At 43.5% G+C, this 26,828-nt stretch overlaps 1 protein-coding gene across 4 annotated transcripts in view; it reads right to left on the bottom strand.

Annotated features, from left to right (window-relative positions):
• Window positions 1–26,828, bottom strand: part of CTIF (cap binding complex dependent translation initiation factor) — a 419,064-nt gene that overhangs the window by 102,856 nt on the left and 289,380 nt on the right. For 3 of the 4 annotated variants that reach the window (XM_075586013.1, XM_075586021.1, XM_075586039.1), the window contains one exon: window positions 26,344–26,643. In XM_075586013.1, coding sequence (XP_075442128.1) covers window positions 26,344–26,643 — 300 coding nt within the window. Of the gene's footprint in view, window positions 1–14,302; window positions 15,859–26,343; window positions 26,644–26,828 lie in introns of those variants that run through there. The other variant, XM_075586030.1, reaches the window with a different exon arrangement.

The following is a 26,828-nucleotide window of genomic DNA, read 5'->3' as shown; positions in this document are numbered from 1 at the left end:
GCAGTGAGAGGGTTAAGACTTCTTACAAATGGTATTAAAAATGCGCGTGAAACCTCAATATCCCCAGTTTATGGTAATAGGTCATTTGCAGTAGTTTTTAGGGTAAAGGTTTGGGACAAAAAAAAAACATTTTGTGTGGGTCACATTTAAGATGGCTGCACCTGTTATTGTTTTTCCTTTTTTAAAAAAAATCTAATTGACTGCATTTGTGTTGCAAAAGAGAGGGACAAGGAGGGCAGTAGGGCAGTGTTTGAAGCGTTCCTAGACCTGACCCCATTAATGGGATGGGTGCTATCTTTAAAAAGCACCCGTAGTCCAAAGGGGTTTTGAAAAACTAAGAGGAATGAAAGCAGTAATACAATATTTGTTTGTGTGCTCTTCAATAACCCCCCCCCCTCACCCCAAATGAGTCCCCTCCTTTTAGGTTGCGCTTATAGTAGCGGCGACAGCGGGCAGCGCGCAAACAAAGGCATTAAGTCTATCGCGGGTGCTGATAGTGGGCGGGACGGCGCTGCGCAGCGGCATGGCGACCAAAATCGCTGAAGTCAGTGGATTTTGTGTTGGTGTGTGGCCGCCGCATGACATCAGCCAATAATGGCGAACCGCTTACGTGATGTCGTCACTATAAGCGTAGCCTTAGCCTCTCTGCAGCTGCGGCCAGGCAGGGAGCGAGCTGGTCGGGAGATTTGTGGCCGGATAGGCACGCGCAGGGCGTGTAGGGGGGCGTGGCCATGACATCACGGAGCCCTCATTGGGCGAACCGCTCACGTGATGCGCCAGCGAGAGGCAAATTCAATTGTACTTGCTTCGGCAAGCTGCTAAGCACCGAGCATGCACAGGCGCTCGCTCACGCTGGCCACACACATTGCTGCAATGTGTTTCATCACGGCCAGCGTGAGCGCCCGCTGAGCGTCAGTCACCCTGGCCGCAGCCTTAGACACAGCATCCCACAAGCAAAACATGCATGTATATTACCTATTGGTTTGCTCCGATATGAGAAGACTTGTACGCGGATTGGATTTTCGTTTTTCGTTCTGTTTTCTATGATTTGAATAAATCTTTGATATATTATTTTGAATTGAGTGTTGCTGAAATACGACGATACCAATGAATAAGATAATAATAAACATGTTCCTCATGGTAGCTCGAGCAATGAGGGGTACATAGAATATGGGGTGGGGGGCTTGGTTGAAGGGGAGGACAGGACAACTGTCCCAGGACGGACTGCACCAGGGGGCCAGACTGGCTGATTCCGGGAAGCAGGGGCCGACCCAAAGTCTGGCACGGCTTCCATGATCGTCTGGCTGGGCCCATACCTTTGCTGTAGGACCGGGCCTCACCCCCGCTCAACAAACCCGTTGACCCTATGTTACAATCTGCCCAGGGCCCCATACAAGCGGTCAGCCGTCCTGCATATATGTTTCAGTGGCAAGTCCTTGCCCACTAAAATGTTAATCTAATTTCTGGGGCCAGAGTTACACCAGGATTCCTACCATGTTCACGCACTTCAAATCCAATTACCACCATTGTACCCTTTCCTCTTTCTGAAGGCAGCCTTCTTAAAGAGTGGGAAGTTAAAAATAATCTACATCAGATTGAACTGTACACACACACACACACACACACACACACACACACACACACACACACACACACACACACACACACACACACACACACACACACACACACACACACACACTAAACAAAAGTGTGTTAAATAGATGTGTAATTATTTGGGGGAATGCACACTAAAACAGGACCAACTTTGGCTCATGTTCAAAATGTTGTTAAGTCGCTTCTGAATGCCAGAGAAGCCTCATTCACCCTCATTTGAATTGAGCTCAGACCGGTCCCCATCACGCAGGAGCAGCTTCGTGGCATATTGAAGGGGAGGCCTGTGTGACTGTGAGCTATATGTATCCAAGCTAACATTTAGGCACAAATTCGTTATCTGGTTACAACTGGCGCTGAGAAATACCCGTGCCAGGCAGCTTCTACGCATGAATCCCAGTGTCTCTATATTCAGCTATATCTGCATCGGGAGGAGGGATTTATTGAGCGAGTGGGAGGCGTTAGGGCAGAGTCACATCTGCATATTGGCGCAGGTGTAAGCATGCGGCTTGTGTTACTTTTTGTTTTTCTTTTCATTTACTGCTTTGGCTTTTTTGATACATAGACCCCCAGTGCTGCGCCCCCTGCCTGCTCTCCCCACAGTGCTGCGCCCCCCTGCCTGCTCTCCCCCCCAGTGCTGCGCCCCCTGCCTGCTCTCCCCCCCAGTGCTGTGCCCCCCTGCCTGCTCTCCCCCCCAGTGCTGCGCCCCCTGCCCGCTCTCCCCCCCAGTGCTGCGCCCCCTGCCTGCTCTCCCCCCCAGTGCTGCGCCCCCTGCCTGCTCTCCCCCCGTGCTGCGCCCCCTGCCTGCTTTCCCCCCAGTGCTGCGCCCCCCTGCCTGCTCTCCCCCCAGTGCTGCGCCCCCTGCCTGCTCTCCCCCCAGTGCTGCGCCCCCCTGCCTGCTCTCCCCCCCAGTGCTGCGCCCCCCTGCCCGCTCTCCCCCCCAGTGCTGCGCCCCCTGCCTGCTCCCCCCCCCCCCAGTGCTGCGCCCCCCTGCCTGCTCTCCCCCCCAGTGCTGCGCCCCCTGCCCGCTCTCCCCCCCAGTGCTGCGCCCCCTGCCTGCTCTCCCCCCCAGTGCTGCGCCCCCTGCCTGCTCGCCCCCCCAGTGCTGCGCCCCCTGCCTGCTCTCCCCCCCAGTGCTGCGCCCCCCTGCCTGCTTTCCCCCCAGTGCTGCGCCCCCCTGCCTGCTCCCCCCCAGGTCTGCGCTCCCCTGCCTGCTCTCCCCCCCAGTGCTGCGCCTCCGTCTGCTCTCCCCCCCAGAGTGCTGCGCCCCCCTGCCTGCTCTCCCCCCCAGAGTGCTGCTCCCCCCTGCCTGCTCTCCCCCCAGTGCTCGTGCCCCCCCCCATACCTTTGTTGTGGCGTCAAATGATGCTGTGGAGTCATGTGACGTCATGTCACCCCACGGCGTCATTTGACGTCGTGTTGCCATGGCCACACCCGAAGCCGGCTGAATCAAGGTAAGGGAAGTTGCAGAGGCCTCACGCGATCCCCCGGCATTTAATTTAAATGCCTTGGGGAAGAGCGCGGGGCCTCTGCCACCGCCGCTCACTCACTACGAATCCAACTCACAGGAAGAGACGCCATGCGCCGTTACCAGGTCGACAAGGTCTCACCGGATCATTCTGCAGACGTTCATACCAAGATGCTCAGCTATTATTTCTTGCAAAGTGTTGCCATTAATATATAGAAAAAGAGCTTATCCATTAGGAAACATACTCGCAGGAAAATAAGCCATGCCCAGCTTCCTACTACCAAGCCAACAGAGGTCTCATAGTATCCCAACATTGCCATTCTTATCAATAGTGTTTTCCAATCCCTTTTTATACAAAATATATCTTGATGATAACATACATAACAGCAGTGTTATGCAGCATTACTTATATATATTTTTCTATAAATGTATACGAGTTAAACAAAGGACTTACAAATACCCTATTGAGGAAAGTTGAGTTAATTGTTCTCGACTACAGAATATGTAGAATTCTAAAAGTGCCCACAGCAGAATGTCCGTCTTCTTATAATCTAATATGTTTGTCTGTTACTGTCACCTGGTAACAAAGAGTTGACTTGGGAGAGAGTACAGTATCTGTATCACTTGGTCACTCGTTCTCCCTAAATACTAGTGCTAGTTCATTGTCTATTTATGGAAAGGGCAAGATGAAGCTGAACAGGTACTGGGAAGTAGCTGCTTCCGACCATCACTTCTTTACTTATCAAGGACACAATGCGTCATCAACTCAGACTGTCGTGTATTCCTTTGGCACTCACAATATGCCTGGCCTTATACTGTGAAGGATAAAGGGACATGCAGAAGGGCAGCAGTGCGGTGCCTATTAGTCGAGAAGGAAAGATTAGATAGCAGTGCTTAGTATTCCACTAAAGAGTAACAAGGGACTTGGATTCTCAAGCAGGAATCAGGACCAAATTGATTCACCCCAATATTGTCCTCTTCTTATCCTCACCTCCTCAGTAAGATCTCTTCCTATAGTGAATGCAGAGTAGACCCACTGGTTTATGAAACCATATTAAAAGGGGGAGTGGGGAGAGGAATCCCAAAAGGTTTTGTTTCTTGGTTGCCTGAAAATGTATGGAACTGGTTTAAGGACACTTGTCACTAACATGTCAGTTTATACTGGCGTTGTGCTTCAACACGTCTATACAGTCAGGTTTTAGAAGTTTCTATTCTGCATTTCGATTTGATCCGCTGACATTGTTTTAGGGGGAGCGTTCTCTTGGATCCCAAAGCACGTACCTGGCCAGCAGGATACAGTGAGAATTTGTAAACACACACACACACACACACACACACACACACACACACACACACACACACACACACACACACACACACACACACACACACACACACACACACACACACACACACACACACACACAGTAGAGTGCACATTTTTTCTGTAATGGAGAAGGGTGGAAAATTCCGCTTTCCTTTGATTTGATGATTTAACATGCTGTCTATATGATCCCAAAAGTTCAGATATCTACATTACCACAGCACTGATGCCACAAGAAAAAAACATGATAACTTTCAACCAGTTCCATTCACGAAAAGTAAATACATATCGAGTAACAACTTTTCCTTGCCAGGCAAAAACCGTAAGAATGATGCTATTGGAATAAAATGTAGCCCATTTCAGGCCACTCGTCAGAATCGCTGGAGGTCTGTTACACGTTTCAAGCTTCATGGAGCAAGACTGGGAACTCAAGAATCTCTTCCCCCTTTTTTCGGCAAGTTCATGTTTGTTTTTCAGAATAAGATTCTCACTTTTGATATTTGCTTTGGGCGGAGGACGTGTGTGAAAGGGAACATAATATTTTTTCAATAAATATGGCAAAAAAAAAAAAATGTGTTAAGTGTCAAGAAGTTATGGCCTCAAGTTCAACTGCACAGTCAAATCGCTGTCTGGATTGCAGAGTAGTTGCCACTGAATGTATTTCAGGCTATGAATTAGAGATCAGAACAAGTCTACAATGGGTAGAATTCATGAAGCCTCTGAACTTGGACTGGCACTGAATGGTACTCCAAAAATAAATAACTAAAGAGAAGAAAGGCATTGGGATTTAAAAGTAAAAATCTCAGACAGATGTTTTGAGAAATCCTTATTCCCAATTGCCATTATTTACAATACAATTCAACCATCTGTTACGGCACTGCAAGTCCTATCAGAAACTGCGTCTCCACTTGTAATTTGGGGAAGAGATGCACTGCAGTTGGGAAAGAAAATAATAATGACATACTGTAGTTATGCGGCGTGTACCACCTAATCGCAGACGTTCACTAATATAGATGTGCAACATTTTTGCTCAAATGCATTACGTTAACCATTTTCAACGCTCGCCTCCAAAGAAATCTCTCTAAGCATTATAAGTCAATATGCCGAGCACATGGCATGTGTATATTGCCATTTCCACAACATTCTGGCAGAAGTGGGGAAAATCTGGAGAAAGTGGCAACATTTTGAGCCTTTTGGTTATTTGCAAAAAGGCGAAACCTTCGAGAAATTCATAAAAAAATGTTGCCAAGCGCGTTTGAAGTCTGGCGGTAACTGTCGCAGTTAACACAGGATCGCGGTCGGATAACTGGCTATTGGAGGTTGGGGAATCTTCTTTCCAGGGTCAATGAATTCTGACAAAGTCTCAGCCTGAGACAGAATATGAAACACAGACAGAGTTCAGTGCAGATCCAATGACACCTATACACGGTACAGTGCCTAAATATATATATATATAGACAGTGTTCGGCAAACCTATACATTTGCACGCCCCGGGCGAGTGGATTTAACTTCGTGGCGAGCTCCTATTGGCCCAAGCAGCCCACGTGTGGTACTAGGTGGCGAGTAGATTTGTTTTTGTTCGGCGAGAAGATTTTTTGGTGATTTGCCAACCTCTGTATATAGATATCTTTTGAATAAAATGGTCTTTTAGTTTAACTCTTTGGCCAAAGTGTTGTAGGCCCTTGAGCCCCTACACGGGAGACCACATCTCAAGGGTACCTAACACTAATATAAATTCTTAATAACCTGTGCATTACCAGGAAGAATGATTTATAATAAATCTGTCAAAATTAGTTGCATAGTTCTAAGTCTAATTGAAGCTTTTATTAACCTGTACATTACCAGGAAAAGCACTCGGTATTAGATTTGTCGCAATCAAACTGTAAAAGTATCAGCCTGGTTAGAAATGATTTTCCTAATTTCAGAAATGTGGGAGCTAATAAATAAAACTAATACCTTAAACCAGAGGCGGCCAACTCCAGACCTCGAGGGCCACCAACAGGTCAGGTTGTGAGGCCATCCCTGCTTCAGCACAGGTGGTGCAGTCGAAGATTGAGCCACTGATTGAGCCCCCTGTGCAGAAGCAGGGAGATCCTGAAAACCTGACCAGTCGGTGGCCCTTGAGGAACGGAGCTGGCCGCCCCTGGCTTAACCAATTCCCACAACACGTAAGGAACACATTAATAAAAGTGTACAAACCAGTGCAAGCCGCAATCCCCCCAGAAGATAATAGGTCCACAAGCCACACGGGTTTAGAAAACCAAAAATTCTACCTTGGATGTGTCACCAAAATTGACGAAAATATAAATCTTCAGCAGTCATTTATTTTAAAATCTAATGTTATGCTCAGCGTCCGAAGCGGCTTAAATAATACTTTCAATCACTCCCAATGGTGAGATTACACATTGTTATCCCGCTTTCAACGTCCTTCCCAAAGCAGGAGACAGGAGAGCCAGCAAACATCAGATAAGAATGTGTTCTTTATTCGTGATTTAAAAAAAAAAAAAAAAAGGTTCCTGCCATCACACAAAAAGTGTGCTTGACACTTTAAAGTGCTAATTAATACAGCTCAACCCCTATTAATACAGGTCAACCCCGTTATAGCGCGATCCGTTACAACGTGAATCCGCTTATAGCGCGACGCAAGCGTGGCTCCCAATTTTCGTATTTATGATTACTTTACACCACGATTATTGGTATCTTAAATACTTTATTGTATAATGTATACAATTGTACATTATTTCTAACGCGACCCGCTTATAGCGCAATGTGATTCTTTGGACCCCAAGCACAGCGTTATAAGGGGGTTGAGCTGTATATAATTGATATTAAGTTTTACATCCAACATTCATTAAAAAAAAAAATATCAAACTACATGATGCTTAGTTAGATAGACATATGAGCATTGTACACAAGCTATCATTAATAACCACAGTTTTATTAAAAACATCTTTTAATTGTGATAATAAAAAGAGTTAAAAAAAAAAAAAATGTTAGAGGAATCACTATGTCAGCCATAAACTGCTTAGATTATTCGCACTTTATGTTCCTTATCGTACAGATCTGGATTGACAGCTAGCTTGACACTTAAAAGTGCTAATGCACAATAATATATAATTTCTATAAATAAAAAATTAATATTTAAGTTTTATATCGAACATTCATTTTAATAATATATCAAACTACATGGTGCTTAGTTAGATATTCACACAAAATCATTAATAACCACTCATTATAGAGCATTTTTTAAAAGAGTACTATTTAAAACACAAACAGTTAAAATCGCAACGATGGTTGAAGCGATGGAAGAATTGATCTCCATGAAAACAGAGAGCATTGCGGATAGAGTGACCAGACTAATTAAATGACAGACTGCACAGTTTTAGTAAAACCTGGGACCCTTGGCTGGCGAAGATGGGTTCGAGGGAGGCTGACAACTTTCTTTCTAACCATCTAAACTAAGAGCCAGCCCTCTGGCAACTTGTAGACTCTTCCAGGAACCTTGTAATTTTACTTTTTTATTGTCAGCATTTCTTATCCAATACTTGTATGTACCCTTATACTGCCCCCCCCACTCCCATCAATTACATAAAATAATCAAGGAAAGTTGAAAACAAAATTAAGATATAAAAACCATTGTGAAGGTACGTATAACTTGGCTAGTGGTTGCCAACATGTAGTAGTCCGCAAGCCTCATTGTGGTAGTGAGATAGGGCTGATAATGTTCTCAAAGCCATGGCATAATATTTACTGCATAGTATTTTTCCTCCAAATCTTAGCTACAACTACTGTGTGACTCCTCAGAAGCCCTTTACCCAGGGGACATAAACGAGACACAAAACCACGGTCTGAAACTGAGCTGTCCACCTCGGCTCACACAGCATGACCCACCTTCAAAATAAAGTTTACAAAGCCCCCCCCCACCCCTAATTTAACAGGACAATTCAGTGCTATACATCTTCATACATCCACAGGTTCCTGCATTAAACCACTGGGGGGAAAAACCCAACAACTCATAACTGCAAAGTTATGGTGTCCCTGGGAACACACCTTGATAGTCTCTTCAAGAAGGGTAACATGCCCTGTTGAATGCCCACAATATGTGGCATATATTTACCCGTGACATAGTAACAGGCAGCTTCAGCAATTTTTCAAAGACAGTGTGGATTGTTTGTTTCATCTTCTAACCTGCACAGTGTTCAGAGACATGTTCCAAGTTCATGCATTTGACCCGAAACTCGATTTTGCAATGAACTTGATTTCCCCTCACAAGAGGACCGTATGACAGAAGGTCCACCACACCACCCGCTTTGGAACTCTGCTAAAGGCCAGACTGCCATCGGGTGCCCAACATGGTCAGGATTCCCTGTTCAACAGCACTAGAAAGCATATCAAAGTGAAAGCAGAAGAACGTTCCTAAGGTTATTAATAGGACCCAAGGCAAGTTGCTAGGATAGTGACATATTTTGGTTATGTGCTTTATTTGTGAAAGGTATTTCATTTAATTGCAGCAACTCTAGCTGTATAGAGACATCTATCCACTATTAATTACGCCATGCAATTTTTTTTTTGTTAACCTGAATAAATCAGGATTGTATCACCATACCTATTTGTTAGCCTAAGGAATCAGTGCCACCATGTGGACTCATTATTTTTTTTTACCATTACTTAATTATTATAATGGCAACAATCTAAGTTATAAAAACCTCTGTGAAGGCATCAAACCCTCACTCGATGCCTATAATCAACAGGTGGTATTCAACAAACCTCATCTTCATAGTCAGACTGATAATGCTCAAACCGAACATGTGCCACAAGGCCTAATACTAGTAGCGTCTTCCCTCAACCTTCGGTGCATGTAGCCGTGGCACTCTGCAGGTGTTGCTATAATGCTTCAACATTTTAACAAGTGTAGCTTTAAACTGGACGAGTAATGGCAATACTGCCTTGAAGATGCAAACAGTTTTCCTTGGAGGCCAAAATCAGCTTTTGTAGAACAAGACGCTGAACTATTGTGGGTCACGCAATTTTGTCAACACCCAGGTTTTCCCCTTCTGCCTCAGTGACTGCACATTATGCTGTGCAAACGTAGCGTCTACGGCATGTATTATACTAAGCGCACACGCGCGCACAGCAATGAAAAATACCTGTCTTCCTAGGACCACTACCGACGCGCGCACGCACAGCAGATAGCGTTGGCGCGGCAGCCTGGTGGAAATACAAAGAAATTTGTATTTTCCAGCAGCTGCCGTACCACGTGACACTGTGAGCCAATCACAGTGAGATCTACCCTTGTGATGTCATGGCCACGCCTCTTAGCCACGCGCGTCATCGTTTGGCCTATAGGTACAAAACGTGGTTCACTGCAGGTACTGTTATCTGCGGTTATGCAAACACTGGTTGCAATTTGAATCATTCCCTCATTTGGGGAGAGAATGCAGTGGGACTGCAGAACAAGGGGCAGCACTTCTACTGGTTGAACCCTTAATATGTTTACAACCTATATGCAGATCACATTCTCACTTATAGGGCCAGATTTACTAAGCAGTGCTACTCCTTAAGATACTTGAAGGTGCCTTACAGCTCATTCACTCAAAATGACCCTTAAGGCGTCTTCAAGTGCCAGGAACCGTGAGCACGACTTGGTAAATATGGCAATCAAGTACTTGTGCTAAAGAAAAATATATATCTATCAATTTTAAAAAAAGTACCATATTTACAAATCCTTTTTTTTCAATCAATTATGGATATACAATGAAAAGCTAGTGCACTGCCACTTTATCCTCAAGTGCCCACTGATCCCCGGAGCATCGCAAGTGACGGATCGGAGAACAGCTTGGAGACTCATTAAACCAGGGGTCTCAAACTCAGTCCTCAAGGGCCAGCAACAGGCCAGGTTTTATGGATATCCCTGCTTCAGCACATGGCTCAATCAGTGGCTTAGTCGAAGACTGAGGCCACCGATTGAGCCCACTGTGCTGAAGCAGGGATATCCATAAAACCTGGCCTGTTGGTGGCCTTTGAGGACTCTGTTGGAGACCCCTGCATTAAACAGTCTAACAAATGGCCCATCATGACACATCCCAAGTCTCTGCGCCTCTTTAGTTTGTTCCTGAGCGTTTTGCAATGTCAGTCGTGCGTAAGTTGCACTGTGACTACCTGTAAATGTGAACGGGCGGAGATCTCGTGTGCCTCTTGCTTTCTGTCTCCGTCTGTTGCAGCCCCGAACCTCCAGCTCAGCAGCGCATGCAAAGCATTCATTTCCCACCTTTCTCATGCATTTTGACGACATACTTACTGTCCGTATACGTTAAACGCACACACCAAAAAATAGTTGTATTTTAATCAGGAATATTATAGTCAGCTACTGCATAAATACATCTGGTTATTATTAATATATGCACACAGACATCTATTATTTATATTTACAGTATATACCATGAATACATACATTTGCCTATTATTTATACATGTATAATTCATTTGTAATCCATTATGCTTAACCTCAATTCTCCAAGGGGTTTCCACCATGGAAAAAGCCAATGTGCTTCTCGGATTTCCCACTGGCTCTGTAGATGGAGCGGTCGCAGGCAGTACAACACAGGGCGGATATCCTCTCTCCAGCTATGTGCCTTCTCGCTCATGCCATTCCTCTGGAGACGCAGCAGCAATAAACACACACATCCCCACTGGTGCACATAGAATGTATAATTAGGAGACGGAGACAATTCAGGATGTGAACCGTGGAGGCAGAGACAGAGACAGAGACACCAAGTCTTGTAAATATCTCCAGTCTCTTCCCATTAACTTTTTCCCTGCTGAGGAGACCCTGCAATGCAGCGTTAGCATCTTTACAAATATTGCCGCTACAACGTTTAAAAAAAATAAAATACTTGTACGGAGACTACTACACGTAGAGCATCATGTGCACGGTAACTTACTGCCCATAGAGCTTACAATCTATGAACGTTTAAAAAAAATGTTCAAAAGAAATTTAAAAAGGTTGAACTCCCCCCCCCCAATATAAGCAGATTTATTAACTTACACCCTCCCAGGATCAATTTCCCTTTTCTCCTACTTTCTTTTTCTCACCACCTTCCTGCTTTTAACTTCTATCCAACACTTTCGTTTCACTTTTCCCCCAGGGCATTCTGGGCCGTGACTTTTGCAGCCGTGGCAGAGAGGGAACGCACGGACGCAATCTTATCTCGGCAGCACTATACGCTGCTGCCACTAACCCACCCAAAACGGTTTTTCAATGCAGCTCTAGGAAGGCTGTGAGATGCAAACCTACTTATTGTGTGCCAATTAATACTGCCACCCCCCCACCCCCCCACCGCCAATTTGATCCTCACATTTTTCTTTTAAAACAATTCGACAAGGGGTCTGCTGAAGCTCAATCTCACTATGTGTACAGTAGCTTGGGGACCCCCTGGTTTCTCTAAATATTTACATTCTTTTTTGTTTATTATTTACATTTTTTATTGAGCATTTTTGTACATACAAAATAAGGTAAACAAAACATACAACACAGGGAAAAAAAGGGGGGGTACAGTAATGCAAATAAACTGGTTGTGGAACAATAAAGGAGAGGGAGATCAGGGAGGGGGGGGAAGGGGTAGCATTTGTACCAAAATGGCACTGTACACAACAATATAAATACCACATGTATCATCACTCTGTTCAAAGTATTCTAGTATACAGTATATATTTGGATATACCTGCATGGCGGAACCAAGGAGCCCAAATCTCAGAGAATTGCGAGGTAGAGCCGTTCAGATAGGCTGAGATTTTTTCCATGTAGACTATATGCCAAATTTTGTTGTTTATTTGATTTAAGGATTGGGGGGCCGGTTGTTTCCAATTTTTGGCAATTGTACACCGTGTAGCGTTTAAAATTTGGGATATTACTCTAGCTTTTTTTTTGGAGATATTAGCCATTGGTTTTCCTAGCAATATATATACTGGGTCGTGTGGGACAGAGATATTCTCCTTAATTACAACGCGCGATGAGTTTTTGGAGGCCGCTTCCCAGATGTCTGTCCAGATATCGAGATCTATACAGACGTTAAGATCCTTTTCCCAGGATACCATATAGTTATTGGGGTTTGGTTGTTCTTGATAGAGGATAAACTGTGATATATTCTGGAGATAATGCCCTTTGTGGGGGGCTGGTGTAGACACCAGTCCTCATACAAAGTTAAAACATGGGGTTGACTTGGCTTGTTGATTGATTGGATATAATGCCTAACCTGGAGAAATCTGAAGAATTCGGAGGAGGGGATATCATTCTTATGCGTTCTTGTTACTTGTCCCTTCTGGGAAATCAACATGGCCACCATGCAGCCTCATTCTCACGGGCCAATAGAAAACTGCCATGTTATCAGAGCATGACACCGTGCGGTGTGACCCTGCCGTCATCTTTGCTTTTACTTTTATTTTGCTGGCACATACAAAAGGGTATATATATCTCGGAAATAATGGGGTCCCCGCACCTAAGCATAGTACGGTTCTATCCCAGGGGCTCCCCGGTTTTCGATTAGGTAAATAAAAGAAGTTCCAAAAATAGGGCGATCGCTCCCCAACTGTTCCTCGTTCCTGTCCCCAATTGTACAAAAGCACAATTGGGGTACCCACATTTTGTGGGCCACCTTGTCACAGGGTCTTTCAGCCCGTTTTCTAGGGAAAATCGCGTCCTGCACTCCTGCAGAGAGGTGACCGACCGCGAGCTAACAGGCCGGGGAACAGAAGGAGGAAGAGGACGACTTCCGTTTCCCGTCATCAGTGACGCTGCAATGACGTGATTGCTCCGGGAATGGGCCACACGATGGTGAGGGGCTGGGGGGGGGGGGGGGGCAGAGGGCCTCTCCAGCACTCAAAGGGTTAAAAGCGAGCACTAGAAAAGTAAGTTGTACAGTTATGGGGTAGTAAAAAAAGAATCCACCAGAATGATCACAGTTATTTAGATTTTTTTTTTTTAGCATGTTCTTGTATAACGCTGCTAGTTGTACGCAGCGCATTACAGAGACATTTTGCAGGCACAGGTCCCTGCCCCGTGGAGCTTACAATCTATGTTTTATGGTGCCTGGAGCACAGGGAGATAAAGTGACTTGCCCAAGGTCACAAATTGCCGACACCGGGAATTGAACCAGGTTCCCCTGCTTCAAACTCCGTGCCAGGCAGTGAGCCACTCCCTTCTCCCTAGGGTTTTTAATGTATTCTTTTTTCATGCCGCAATTAGGAATAAGTATGTTTTGGTAAAGAGGAACAATCTAATATCACATAGTATAACAGTGAACATTTTGTCAAATCCTGTTTTGTTTTTGCAACTAACCTATATATAACCTATCTATCGTTAGAGGCACCCGCGGCAAATGATCAAGTGTTTTGCTGGCCCCGCTGCCAGAAAAAGTCCTACAAAATGAATAGAAGACCAGTTCCCTTTCTTAGTGATCAATTGCTAAATACATTTTCCGGGTCTAAACAATGAAAAGTCCAAATCTAAACAGTGTTAAGGAAAACAGAGCCCCTTTTAAAGACCCTTCACGTAAACTTCCATGAAAAATAAACATGTCTTGAAACTTTTCCCAGGCCTTTAACTACATGTATTCCTAACTTGTTCCTGACTTGATTTCCTATTGGAACATCCTGACCACTTTGCATTTCTCAAGCATGCTGTACCAAGACAGCTGTCAATACAGTAGTACTTCTGATCTGTCCTCTTCGTATATGACCCCAGTCCTTAAGTCCCCCCGCCCCCTCCCCAACAGGTCAGGTTTTGAGGATAACCCAGCTTCAGCACAGGTGGCTCAATCAAAGGCTGAGTCAAAGACTTGGCCTCTGATTGAGTCACCTATGCTGAAGCAGGGACTGATTAAGCCACCTGTGCTGAAGAAGGGATATCCTCAAAACCTGACCTGTTTGGGGGGGGGGGGGTTTGAGGACTGGAATTGAGAGCCCCTGCTGCAAGTGTTGTGACACTGGGAGATGTGTTTTTGGGTTTCTGCTTCATGAAAAGATTTTGATTGTGAGAAGCAGTGGTATTCGACACTGCTGTATAATATAGCGTTTTAAATTGCATTGGGAGGACTTTTTGGGTTAAAAAGGTATTACGCATCAAGGCAGAAGTGGATACATTCTGCAGCGCAGAATAAAAAGCCCAGTGATATCAATAGGGCTTTTTGTTCTTTGATAGATATAGTGGAATTGTTTCGCTCCACAATGTAACCACTCTTGCCTTGATACACAGACCCCCCCTAAATGTATTTGCTCAGGGTCTTCCAAATCCCTTGATACACAGACCCCCCCTAAATGTATTTGCTCAGGGTCTTCCAAATCCCTTGATACACAGACCACCCCTATATGTTTTTGCTCAGGGTCTGCCAAATCCCTATATAAACATGTTGAGGAGAAGTTTAAAAACTCACCTAGTTAAATGTTTAATGACCATATACTTGTTTGCTTTGTGTTAAGCTACATAGTAATTTGTTACACTTTAAGCAGAAAAAAATAATTCGAAATCTTATTTTTTTTTTAAATTCTACACAGTAAATCAGTTCTGTAATATTACATAATAGGGACTGTTTTTTTTTCTTCTTTTTTTAAATTCAACTCTTAATGCCATTTTTCATGAGTTTGAAAGCATCCGTTGATTTCTATAGCAGGTTTAGCACACCTCCCCTGCAGTGCAAGATTTTTGCAACACTTTTCTGTTTGTGATCATTTATTCCCAATGTTCCCAGCAGTTTGAGCAGCAAACTGTAATGATAGTTGTTACCTTGGTAATATAAGGATACATTGTAGCTGCTGAGTTACACTGATCAAAGGATTGATTGAATCTGAAAGGCGGCCATTATGTTAGGCACACAAGCATGTTTTGTACAGATTTATAACAGGAGCACCAAACGATTTGCCAGCTAAGGTGAGAATGTAGAATTATACGTTGTCACACGTTTTATATATACAAATAAGAAAGAAAAAAAAAAGGGGGGGATGTAATATTGCTGCTTTAAAACCCTGTATTCCAGATGACAGGATTTTCCGGAGGTCTGCTTCCTATTTACTGTGCATGCGCGTGTGCGCAGCCGGACACTCGGCACTCCCGCCAGCAGCAAGGACACGTTAAAAAAAGAAACGGTTTCCTGGGATCTAGTGGGTGCGCAGTGTCCTGCTGCGCGCACTCATGGGCGCCCTGACAAATGGCGTCGGAGCGGCGTCCGCGTGAGGTGTCCTGCGACTGAGAACCTTTAAAGATGGAAACGTCCTGTGGGGAGATCCGACCGGCAGCGAGATGTTCAGATCCGACCGGCAGCGAGATGTTCAGCGCCGAAGTGACCTGCAGCAAGGTGTCCAGCCAAAAGTAGCTCCGGTGGCGACTTGTGTTATGGCAGAGCGAAGGTGGCGATTTTGTCGCAGTCAAACATTCTAGACCATTCCGCAAAGTCTCAGAGAACTGAAGTGATAAAAAAAAACAAAAAAACATGCAAACTTCAAAGCAATATGCAAAAAAAAAAAAGATTTATTCAAGCTGGTAATAAAAATAAATAAAGTCCTTAATGCAACTTTGTGCGTCCTTATACAGTTACATAGTAGATGAAGTTGAAAAATGACATATTCATCAAGTTCAACCTACAGTATGCTAAATTTAGACAACAAATACTTATCCTACATTTGTATTTAAGGTGTATTAATCCAGAGGAAGGCAAACAAAAAACCCCAGTGACACATCATCTAATGATATCTCCTAAGGGAAAAATAAATTCCTTCCGGACTCCAAATATTGGCAATCAGATGACTCCCTGGATCAACATACTTCCTATGATTACTTATTTGGTATATCCCTGTATAAATTTCCTTTACGCCTGTGTATAAATCTCATTACACATTGCAATGCTAGAGGTTTCCAAATATAGAGAAGTTTTAGCGGGCGGTTACGTATGGAATCCATGCAGTCCTGTTGCAGGCACTCTTCATAGGATGAGTCCTGTCAGCACGGACCAGCTTAAATAAACATTTTGCCTTTTTTGTGTACAAATTGCTTTGAGATGCGCACGTTTTTTCCCCCCATTTGCATCTCTCGAGTCCTCCTTTAATGTAAAATTGTTTACATGCTGCTGCTTTCTTACCCATAGGTAGTGCTTGTTAGTTGGGAAAAGCAGTTTAGTTTTGGGCCAGAATACCTTTAAACATCTGTAATGTAATTATGAGATGGAGAAGGCTTTGAATGGAAGCATTTAAGCTTTGATGGGAACCGTCTGCTCGGCCGGAGTTGTGTGCATCTCGGCACATTATCAAGCAGAGGCAGTTTGTTTTATGCACCAATGACACCCAAATGTTTTCTTCAATTGTGTGAAAGGATCAGCGTAAACAAACGCAATGGGGCCTGTAATTCAGAGGTATTCTGAAGCAATGTGTGTTTATGCTTCTTGTTTTATTTGAAACACTTGGCGGATGTGCTGCAGCACGTGCATTCACTCATACAGTGGTACTGCACATATTGGGGAGTTGGAAGAGTTTGCAGAAATTCACCGGACAAGCTGGGATCAGCAGCTGCACACGGACGGTAGAAGGGAAAAAAGCTGGAAGAGCACTACTGTAAGCATCAAAAAAGTAGTACAGGCATACCCAGCTTTAAGGACACTCACTTTAAGTACACTCGCGAGTAAGTACATGTCGCCCAATAGGCAAACGGCAGTTCACGCATGCGCCTGTCAGCACGTCCTGAACCGCAATACCGGCTCCCTACCTGTACCGAAGCTGTGCGCAAGCGGGGAGACTATAGAGCATGTTACGAATGTGTTATTTACATCAGTTATGCACGTATATGACGATTGCAGTACAGTACATGCATCAATAAGTGGGGAAAAGGTAGTGCTTCACTTTAAGTACATTTTCGCTTTAAATACATGCTCCGGTCCCATTGTGTATGTTAATGCGGGGTTTGCCTGTAGAGAGGAAGGTGCGTATCCCATAAAAAAATTATTTATTGGTCATGGAAAAAAGGGTCAAAGGAGAGCCCTCACCAACGTTTCACGCTTCACAGAGCGCTTTCTCAAGGTAATTCTATAGCACTACGCATTGACATGGTCTGTGCACAGGGACGGTGCACTGAGCCGCTCCAGCTCTTGAGATTAACGTTTTAAACGTGGCAAAGCAAGCATTGCAGTGTGCAAGTCAACTCGAGTGTACATCACAACTATCCATACAGATACCCCTCTAGAATGGAATCTGGCAAATAATTGTATTAATAATACTAATAAATTGTATGGCACATTTTAAATCCAAACAGCTACACACAGACCAGATGCCTGTATTCCTCATGCGCAACTATATTGATCAATAACATTTATTGTTGCTTATAAAAGGTAACATAACCTACAAGGGACAATATTCTGTAAAGCACATTAGAATCAAAAGGTGGTATAAAAATACAAGTTAATATCACTAATAACATGCACTCTCATCTCGGCAGACAATGTAACGCTCTAGTGACAGCTGTGATTATTTGCAGAATGTCTCTTTTTGGACCAATGACAAACCATTATGGATCCGGGGATCACAGAGATCTTTGTATTACAGCCAAAGAAAGCATAGAGGAGTTCCAGAAATATCTACGGATGATTTTCATGTCGGTCGAATTAAACTCAAAATCACAACCATCCATGACCACTATTGAATATGGTGAGAAGCCGGATAACGCAAGTGAAAAATGCATTAACTTCCATTCAAGTGAATAGTCAGCGGTGTGTTATCGGACTTCTTATTGTATTGAATAGGAACAAGCCCTAGAAAGGTAAGATAACCTTATTTGTTAAAACTCAGGGTGAGGATTCTCTTCTTACAAAACATCCCTGTTTATATTTCTGATTCCACATTGGTCTTGAAAATAGCTGAATACATGTATTTTAAAGAGCAGCATACACGGCTACGGTATACAGTATAAGAATACCATGTTATAAATAATACCAGCAATAGAAGCCCAAGGGGATTATAGCAGAAGGAAATATTGAACCGATCATGTCATCAACCTTAGTCCCTTATATGACTAATGAATCCCTTTTAGCTTTTAATATAAATCTGACACCGCAGCCAGACTTCTAAATCTAGTAGAGATCTCTCATCCTACATATTCATTCTGAATGACAGCAACCATTGTGATGTGACACATTTTATAATAAACCATAGACACCCCTTACCATGTATTCCACCCCCGTATGCGTGGGCAGCAGCTCTCTAGCCTATTGATATCAGAGCCAAGAAGAAGCTTAGCGTTAAACACTGCTGAAAGCTTTAGGCTGGGACTGCAGGTCACATTACTTTATTTATTATTGTATTGTATATTAGTTTGGATAGATGGATGGCTGCTATTTAAAATGAAATTAATAACTCTGTCTCTGTCCTCGTTCCTACAGTTTTGGAATCTTTGCAAAATTCTCTTCTATTCTGCGCGAGTCCCCAGCAATGCATGTACAAGTTATTTGTGCTATCTGTAGTATTTAGAATGGAATATGATGTGTGGTAAGAAACTATAAAACATATGTTAAATCTATCTATCTTCACTTCTTAAAAGTTTTTTTTATATAGCGATTCAAATTTTCATTGCCACAGGGTTCCTCTATCAGCAGAAGCTGCAATACTTTGCAGGCACAATGCATCCTGACCCTGCAGAGCTTCTAGGAAATAAACCCAAGATCATCCAACAGCCGGTTGAATAAATAAGCTGTGTGGTTCCTCACTCTCGTAGTAAGCCCCTCACTTCTGGAATATTTAGATAAGTCTCACAAGACCTACAAAACATTGCAGCTCACAGGGCGCTGATGCTGGGTCTCCTAACTGCTCCTTCTCAAGCTGCGTTTTTAAAGACAAGGCCATTCAACTCTGTTGCTGCTATGGTATTTAGCGATGTATATGTATATATGGATCTCAAACTTTGCTGTAGAGTTGCAATATAGTGAAAGCACTCATCCAGGTAACATGATTTATAGTGTTTACGAAGGTGTATTATTGTATAAGATATGATGTATTCACCGGCGTTATAAAAGTAGACCTTAAGACCTTCCAATTAAGTACAGTAACAAGTATCACAAAATATACAGTATCTACTGCTGATCCACCAGGATAGTCAGTATCTCATTTGTAACTGAAGGATGCAGCAATATTTCCATAACTGCAGTGATCAGAGGAGTTCACGAGGACCAATAATAACGTCTACAAATATCATTCCTTCCTAATAGAAGACTAGTGTATACCATCAGAATAATAAAGGTGAAAGAAGGGTTATTTATGCCACCCAGGCAGTTTTATTGATACCTTTCTTCTTATTTTTTTTTTGGGGGGGGGGGGGGGTCAAAGACAGGGCTTTTAAGTTAACGTTTGGGTCCTTTCGCCCAGAAATTCTCAGTGGTTATATTACAAGTTCAACGTAGACCCCAGCTGAGTAATTCACCCAACTCTGGTTAATGTGCGAACTCAATTACTGTGAATGAAAAATAAATGATGTTCTAATGTGATGGGAAAGACGAGGAGCGTTAGAGCTGGCAGCCGGCCAGAGAGGCAGTTTCTCTATTACAGACATTCTTCATAACACGGGCATGTTATTCCACATGTAGGAGAAGTGCTGGTGGGGTAGGGTCAGCTTCCTACAGATCAGTAAATCAGCCTGCTTGGAGGCTAAACACAGTTTGCACCATCTCAGAGGCAAAGGAGCTGTAGAAAGAAGCATTTCATGAGAACTTCAGGCCCATTCAGAAACATGTAATCAGAGATGCAATAAAGTGAAAGAAATATACCTAATAATATATAGCATCATCTTCGCTTCTCCATTCTAACAGCTGATTTATCATTTGATGCGTTTAATCTGGTTTGGGTTTTTTTTGTTTTTGGTTAGGGAAAGCAAAGAAAAATGTGTTTGTATCTAAACTACAACAAATGATTCAGCTTTTAAAAAATAATAATTTTATGGAGTATCATTTTGATCACTTCAAATAAAGATTTAGAAACCCAGTTCCTCTTTGATAGCCCACAAAAGTAGTCCTGTGTTTATTGGGTAATCTAGGACCCAACATCTAGCTGCAACATGCACAATGACAAATATCACAGAACTGTATTTACTAACCTGTGCTTTTCCACAAGACACATTTCGGGTGCCTGAAGACGCATTACGGCCCATTCAAGTGAACGGGCGTTAAGGCAGGGCCGGCTCGTCCATTTGGCTAACCTAGGTGGTCGCCTAGGGCACAAAGGTCCTTGGGGCGCAGCGGAGCGGCAGTAGAAGATGTCAGCGGAGGGAAGACGTTGAGCCAGCGGGCGGCGTAGGCTTGGCTGTGACAGGCGAAGATATCCGATCAGAGCAGGAGCACAGGAGACGGCAGGGGAGGTACGTGTTGTAACGTCCAGTGTTACAGCGCGTACCTCCCCTGCCGTCTCCGCTGACATAGTCTTTTACTGGCGTTCCGCTCCCTGACTCCTGTGACGCTCCGCTCCCGCTGTGCCGCTATGCCTGGTAAGTGAGAGGGGGCAGGGAGGCTAGGTACTAACGGCCAGAAATATATCCGAGGCAGAAGATCTTATGAGAGGATTAGGCCTAAACCAGATCTCACCAAAGAAGGAACCAGGCAAAGAAGAAAGACCACAAACTTCTAATGCCACTGAAAGAACCTGAACACAGACCTGAATATTCCACAGTTATATTTGTTCTATTAATGAAACATTTTGAGAAAAGCCCCCTCCTGAGGACTTTGAAAGAAGAGTGACTCAGAACCGCAGGGATTTATATAATTAGCGAACCATTGGAAGCAAGGTGTAGAGAAGTCAGGGAGCGCAGTGCACCGGTGAAAGCATAAAAAACAGAACACACAAGGAATAGTGCAACTCTGTCTGTGAATTAAGTGCACCTATCAGGTTATAACACAAGTGATGAGACGCATAACATCCCCCACAAACTAAAACATAGGTAATTCCCAGACCCCTAAAAAAGAGGGCAAAGCATAAACACTGAACCACTCAGACTGTATCTGCATGAACCAACAGGAGAAGACACTGTAGTATTATAATGCAGAAGTCCAATAGGCAAACCAGGACTCCGTTCCTGTGTGCTGGTAGCTGTCGTGTCAGAGGTCTTTGGAGCCGTCACGTGAGGCTTCTGAACTTGGGCAAGAGGAGAACCCAGAAGCTCTGGGGCATCTTATAGCGGAAGGAGCTGCCAGCGCAGCGATTCCTCTGCAGAAGAGAGCCACCCTCTGGTTCCCCACACCCCAATACTGGACACCACCCTGTGCTCTGCACCCAATGCCCATGATTGGGGCTTTCTTGTAAGTTCCCACTGCTTACCTTACATGTGATTCCTGTACTAGAATACAGTCAGTGCTATTTCCTGCTAACCACTGGTGCAGTATTCCTAGATTTTGCAAAGGCTTTTGATACGGTTAATCATGTTATCTTGGTTAACAAACTCCAGTGCACTGGAATAGGGAAACATGCTTTAAACAGTTTTCATTCCTACCTATCAGGTAGATCCCAACATGTGTCCATTTCAGGCTCTAACTCCAACCCCCTGGATATCACCTGTGGTGTCCCGCAAGGCTCTGTTCTGGGGCCCCTACTCTTCTTAGTCTTCATCAATGATCTTCCCACAGCTTGTAAGGGAGCCTCAATACACATGTATGCAGATGACACAATCCTATATGCACACGGCCCTAGCCTCTCTGACCTTGAACACACTTCAATCTGACTTTTTGAGACTCGAAAATTGGATTTCCCAAAACACACTGTTTTTAAACACCGACAAGACTGTAACAATGGTATTTTGGATCAATGCTAAAATTTTAAAGCTTCCAATGACTGAGCTCCAGATTAGAACCAACGCTAACACCACCCTAACTCCTGTTACTAGTTTTAAATACTTGGGCATATGGTTCGACTCCCATTTAACATTCGGGATGCATATTGATACCCTGACATCCAAACCTATGCCAAAATAGGTGTACCTTACGGGAACAAAGCCTCCCTAAATCTGCTGGTCAGAAAGTGTATCGCACAGCAGATGCTAATGCCAATTATCGACTATGGGGACATAGTATAGGGTCGGCAACCCAAACCCACCTTAGCAAACTTGACACCCTCTACAATTCAATATGCTGTTTTGTTCTCCAATTCAACTACAACACACATCACTGCAAAATGCTCAAAGAACTAGATTGGTCATCACTTGAGTCTAGGCGCAAAGTTCAACTTTCCTGTCTTGCCTTAAAATACTTTCTGGGCAAGCTACCCATCTATCTGAACAAGCTCCTCACCCCTGCCACATGCAGCACTTATCATCTGAGATCAGACTCCAAAAGACTGTTCATGGTCCCAAGGTTCAGCAAAGTATCCGGCCGCTCCTCCTTCTCTTACCGTGCACCCCAAAACTGGAACAATTTACCGGAGACTCTCACAGGTGCCACCAGTCTAAGTTCTTTCAAAACTAAAACTGTATCACATTTACATACGCCTATAATATATATTATATCTAACTGTGCATGCTACAGTATGTCTTGTATGTAAGGTTTACCCTGTTCACTTATGTATCTGTATTTGTAACCATGTATTATTTGTCATCTCTATGCACAGGACATACTTGAAAACGAGAGGTAACTCTCAATGTATTACTTCCTGGTAAAACATTTGATAAATAAATAAATGTGGGACGGTGTACTTGAAATTTCGAAAGTAAGAGGCGCAAACATAAAGGACGCACAAACTGAACAGCGTGGAAGATCTGGATGAAGTCCACACCCCCCCACGAGACCACAGGAGGAGGAATATCCATTGATTAAAATGAGACTTTGTGATGTTTATTTACCTTTCTAACGAATGTTTATGTTTAGAAGGGTTACAACAGCAATAGAATATAAGACCAAACTGATTAACTATAGCTATATTTTGCCTAGTTTGCGTCGGCTGATCTCACCCTGAAGCGGTTACGTCGGAAAATGCTCCCCCCCCCCCCCCCTCATACAAGCTTTGCTCAGGCTTCCACCCCCTGGGCTTTGGGCCTGGCTGTCGCGCCATCCTAGTTGAATTATCCTCTCCCCCCTCATCCCTGCCCTTTAATTTTTCAAACAAAAGTGTTTTTTCTTTGTTTTTTTTCCTAGCCCTCAATGCAGTTTTCGTAGATATCACACAATGCAAATACATACAAGAACGCTCCCCCATGGTACACGCTATTGGATATGTAGCTTACTTTCCCCTATTCTATATCACAATCAGGCAAATATGACAGTGTATGGTAGATAAGGGAATCATCATTATATCACGTGATGTGAGAGGACTTAACTGCCCCGAGACAAGAAACATAGCATGCACAGGCTACACGAGTATGAAGGCAGACATGTTATTGCTGCAAGAATCATATTTTAGCACCAAGACTTTCCAAAAATATTTTGATACTCACAGGCACATCGAGCATCATCAGTAGAGAGAGAAAAAATGGAGTAGCAATATTAATTGAAACCCAAATCCCATTTATGATAGAGCAGAAAAAATGCGATAAAAATGGATGATTTATAATCCTTGTAGACCGCCTCCTTACCTGCCGCACCCCTCCTCCTTAACCGACGCTCACGTCACACAGCGTCTCGTTGACATCGCAATGCGACGCCGTGCGACGTCACGTTGGTGACTTCCGCCGCATCATTTGCCGCTATGGTTCAGAAGAAGGAGGGGGGGGGGGGCGGCAGCAACAGTTAGGTCCCCATGGGCGGCGGATTTCCAAATCCATCGCTTTTCACGGGTGGTATCAGAATAACTTCATTCCTATATAACATATGTCAATTGTATTGATTGTAACATTGTAATTGTCTTTCCAGGTCAGCATAGGAATGTTAAATGTATAAAGATAAAACTCCTAAATCGGTGGTGGATCTCGATAATTGCACCAAGAGGGGGTGTCTGAAAAATGCCACACAAATAGCAGATCCAGACCCCCTCATGACAAAGATAACACCTCCTGGAGTTAGCCCTAAAAGATAGGTGGTTGGGTCTTGAAAGTAGAAGTTTGTAAAGACCATATAATCAAATTCGGTTAATTACAACCATGCTGTTTGGTGTCCGGAGGCAACGTGCTCCCAGCTTGCAGCCAGATACCGGATGTAGAATCCCGGGGGGAGGGGGGAAGGAAAAGCGGTGCACTGGTATAATTATACTGTAGCAGTGCGACACTTTTTCTTCTCCCCCGGGATTCTACTTCCAGACTCTGGCGAGTATATATGCTCCCAATAGTCCAAAAAGAGAGTTATTTGGCTCATTGTTTTCTGATCTAGAGAAATTACGGAAGGGAACATTAATTATAGGGAGAAACCTTAACATAGCATTAAATGATCTACTAGATAGATCAGTAAAACTCTCCGACTCACTTAGGGAATATGTTCTGTATGGTGTGTTGCTCCAGTAAGAATCATTCTTGAGAAAGCTACGGCGAAACGTGTAGAATTGTGCCTCTAAGGCCCCCGTACCGAAGTGCTGGCAGCCGGACTGACCACAGACACTCCTTCCGCCAGGACCTGTGACATCACCGAGGACGCCGAGTGCGGATACATGGAGCAACGCAGGAATCGGCATTGAATATTGATCGGCAGGTACTCTCAAATGATACCTTGTGAAAATGTGAGTTGAAACTGCAACTCCTACCATTTGTGCAATATATTTATTTGAACATACTACCCTATTAGTGTATTCCTTCTTTCTCTTATACATTGAATCATTACTGGAGCAACACGCCATACAGAACAGATTCCACAGAGGTGTTTTACCAGGGAGCGCCTATCAGAGAGAGAAGTATCTCTGATCTGCATATATTTTCTCTACCATATGTGAGTGGGATTAACACAAGAATTTTTTTTTTCACATTTAAAATTTGTATTTTAACTGGTCTGCACTATTATCTTTATTTTTCTATCTTCCACATACAGTATATTCGTCACTATTCTTGAGAACGCTCCCCATTTTTTGGACATCCAAGTTTTTCCGGGACCAGAGGATGGTCTACAAAGGGTTGTTTGAGCTGCCTAATTATATTATATATTTACACTTAATCACATTTGTCCCTGTGGAGCGAAGGTGGATATATTTTCAATATGAAGTTATTATGTTGGTATATAGATGAATTATCTTTTAGTCACGTTTCTATTTTTAGCACACTTATTTGCACTAAGTTTGTTGAGATTTGTTTTTCTTAATTAAGTATTTCACTTTACAATCAACCCCTTCACTTGAGTGCCCGGTTACACCACTTTTGCTATTACGAAATTGTATTTGTACCTACAGTACCATGCTGTATAAAAGTAGAACCGTAGAAAAGATATCTTGTACTCCTACGAAGTCTGCAGAATTCCCCTCTCCCCTTCCAACACCCTCCTTCCCCTCTAATTGAAACCTCAATTCTTTTTTGTGCAATGCAATACCCCCCAATCCCATTTTTAGTTCTGTACCCAACATTAAAATAAAAACTTTAATGATTAAAAAAAAAAAATTCCATGTTGGTCCCTCAAAAAGATATCAATCTGCAATAAATCCTACACTAGTTTTATAGTGACATATTTAAACATAGCAAGCTACAGCATTAACAAAACGGTGATCATGATTCTGCATCATTGATGGACCCATGACAAACTCATAGCTATATGTGCAATTCATTAATAGATCTATACATCCATCTACCTGAAGGTATTTGTGCACCTATTACACATTGGATTACCGAGTGATGGCAGATTGTCTACACATCCATCGCTCACATGACATATGAGAAAAGTCTGGGCATTGTATGCCGCACCGCGTTCTGCACTGTTGAGTGTTTAGATCATCTTTAACAAAACCACCCCCATAATGTGCCGAGTTTGCAGTGTTGTAATAGCTCAACGAATGGAATAGTAGAAGGAAGCGCCGGCCAAAATGACATTACCTGCAGCATGTTGAGAAGCAGGCTTCTGAACTTGGTTCCTTCTACCATAAACAGAGCCATTTTGTCACAGAGTTTGGCAGCTGTGTGTGCAAAGCTTCTGTCTGTCACGGCTTTCTGATAAATAGTCTTTACTATTTCACTAAGCATCTCCTCCGAGTTGGCAGAATTCTGGGCCTCCTCCATGAAGGTTGTGAGCTTATAATCAACATCACTGCTGTTGTTTCTCATGCTGCTCAATATTTCTATAAGTTTGTCCATTTTGGTCTTCTGAGGACTCGTAGCCGCGACGGCAACTTCTTCCTGTGGAAGCAAAAAAAAAAACAGACTATCAATAAAGTAGCAGAAACAATATTTACATTTCTCATTTATATGGCATCTATCCAATATGCGGTGAAGCCACCTCCCCTATTAGTGTCCCACTCGGGAATCATGTGAATGTGTTGGTCTTTGTACAGGCGGTCCTTGGTTATCCAACAGAATCCGTT

Source organism: Ascaphus truei, chromosome 1, assembly GCF_040206685.1.
Source record: "Ascaphus truei isolate aAscTru1 chromosome 1, aAscTru1.hap1, whole genome shotgun sequence".
NCBI classification, from domain to species: domain Eukaryota; kingdom Metazoa; phylum Chordata; class Amphibia; order Anura; family Ascaphidae; genus Ascaphus; species Ascaphus truei.
Note: the sequence above shows the minus strand (reverse complement) of the source record. Positions and strands in the feature narration are given on the sequence as shown.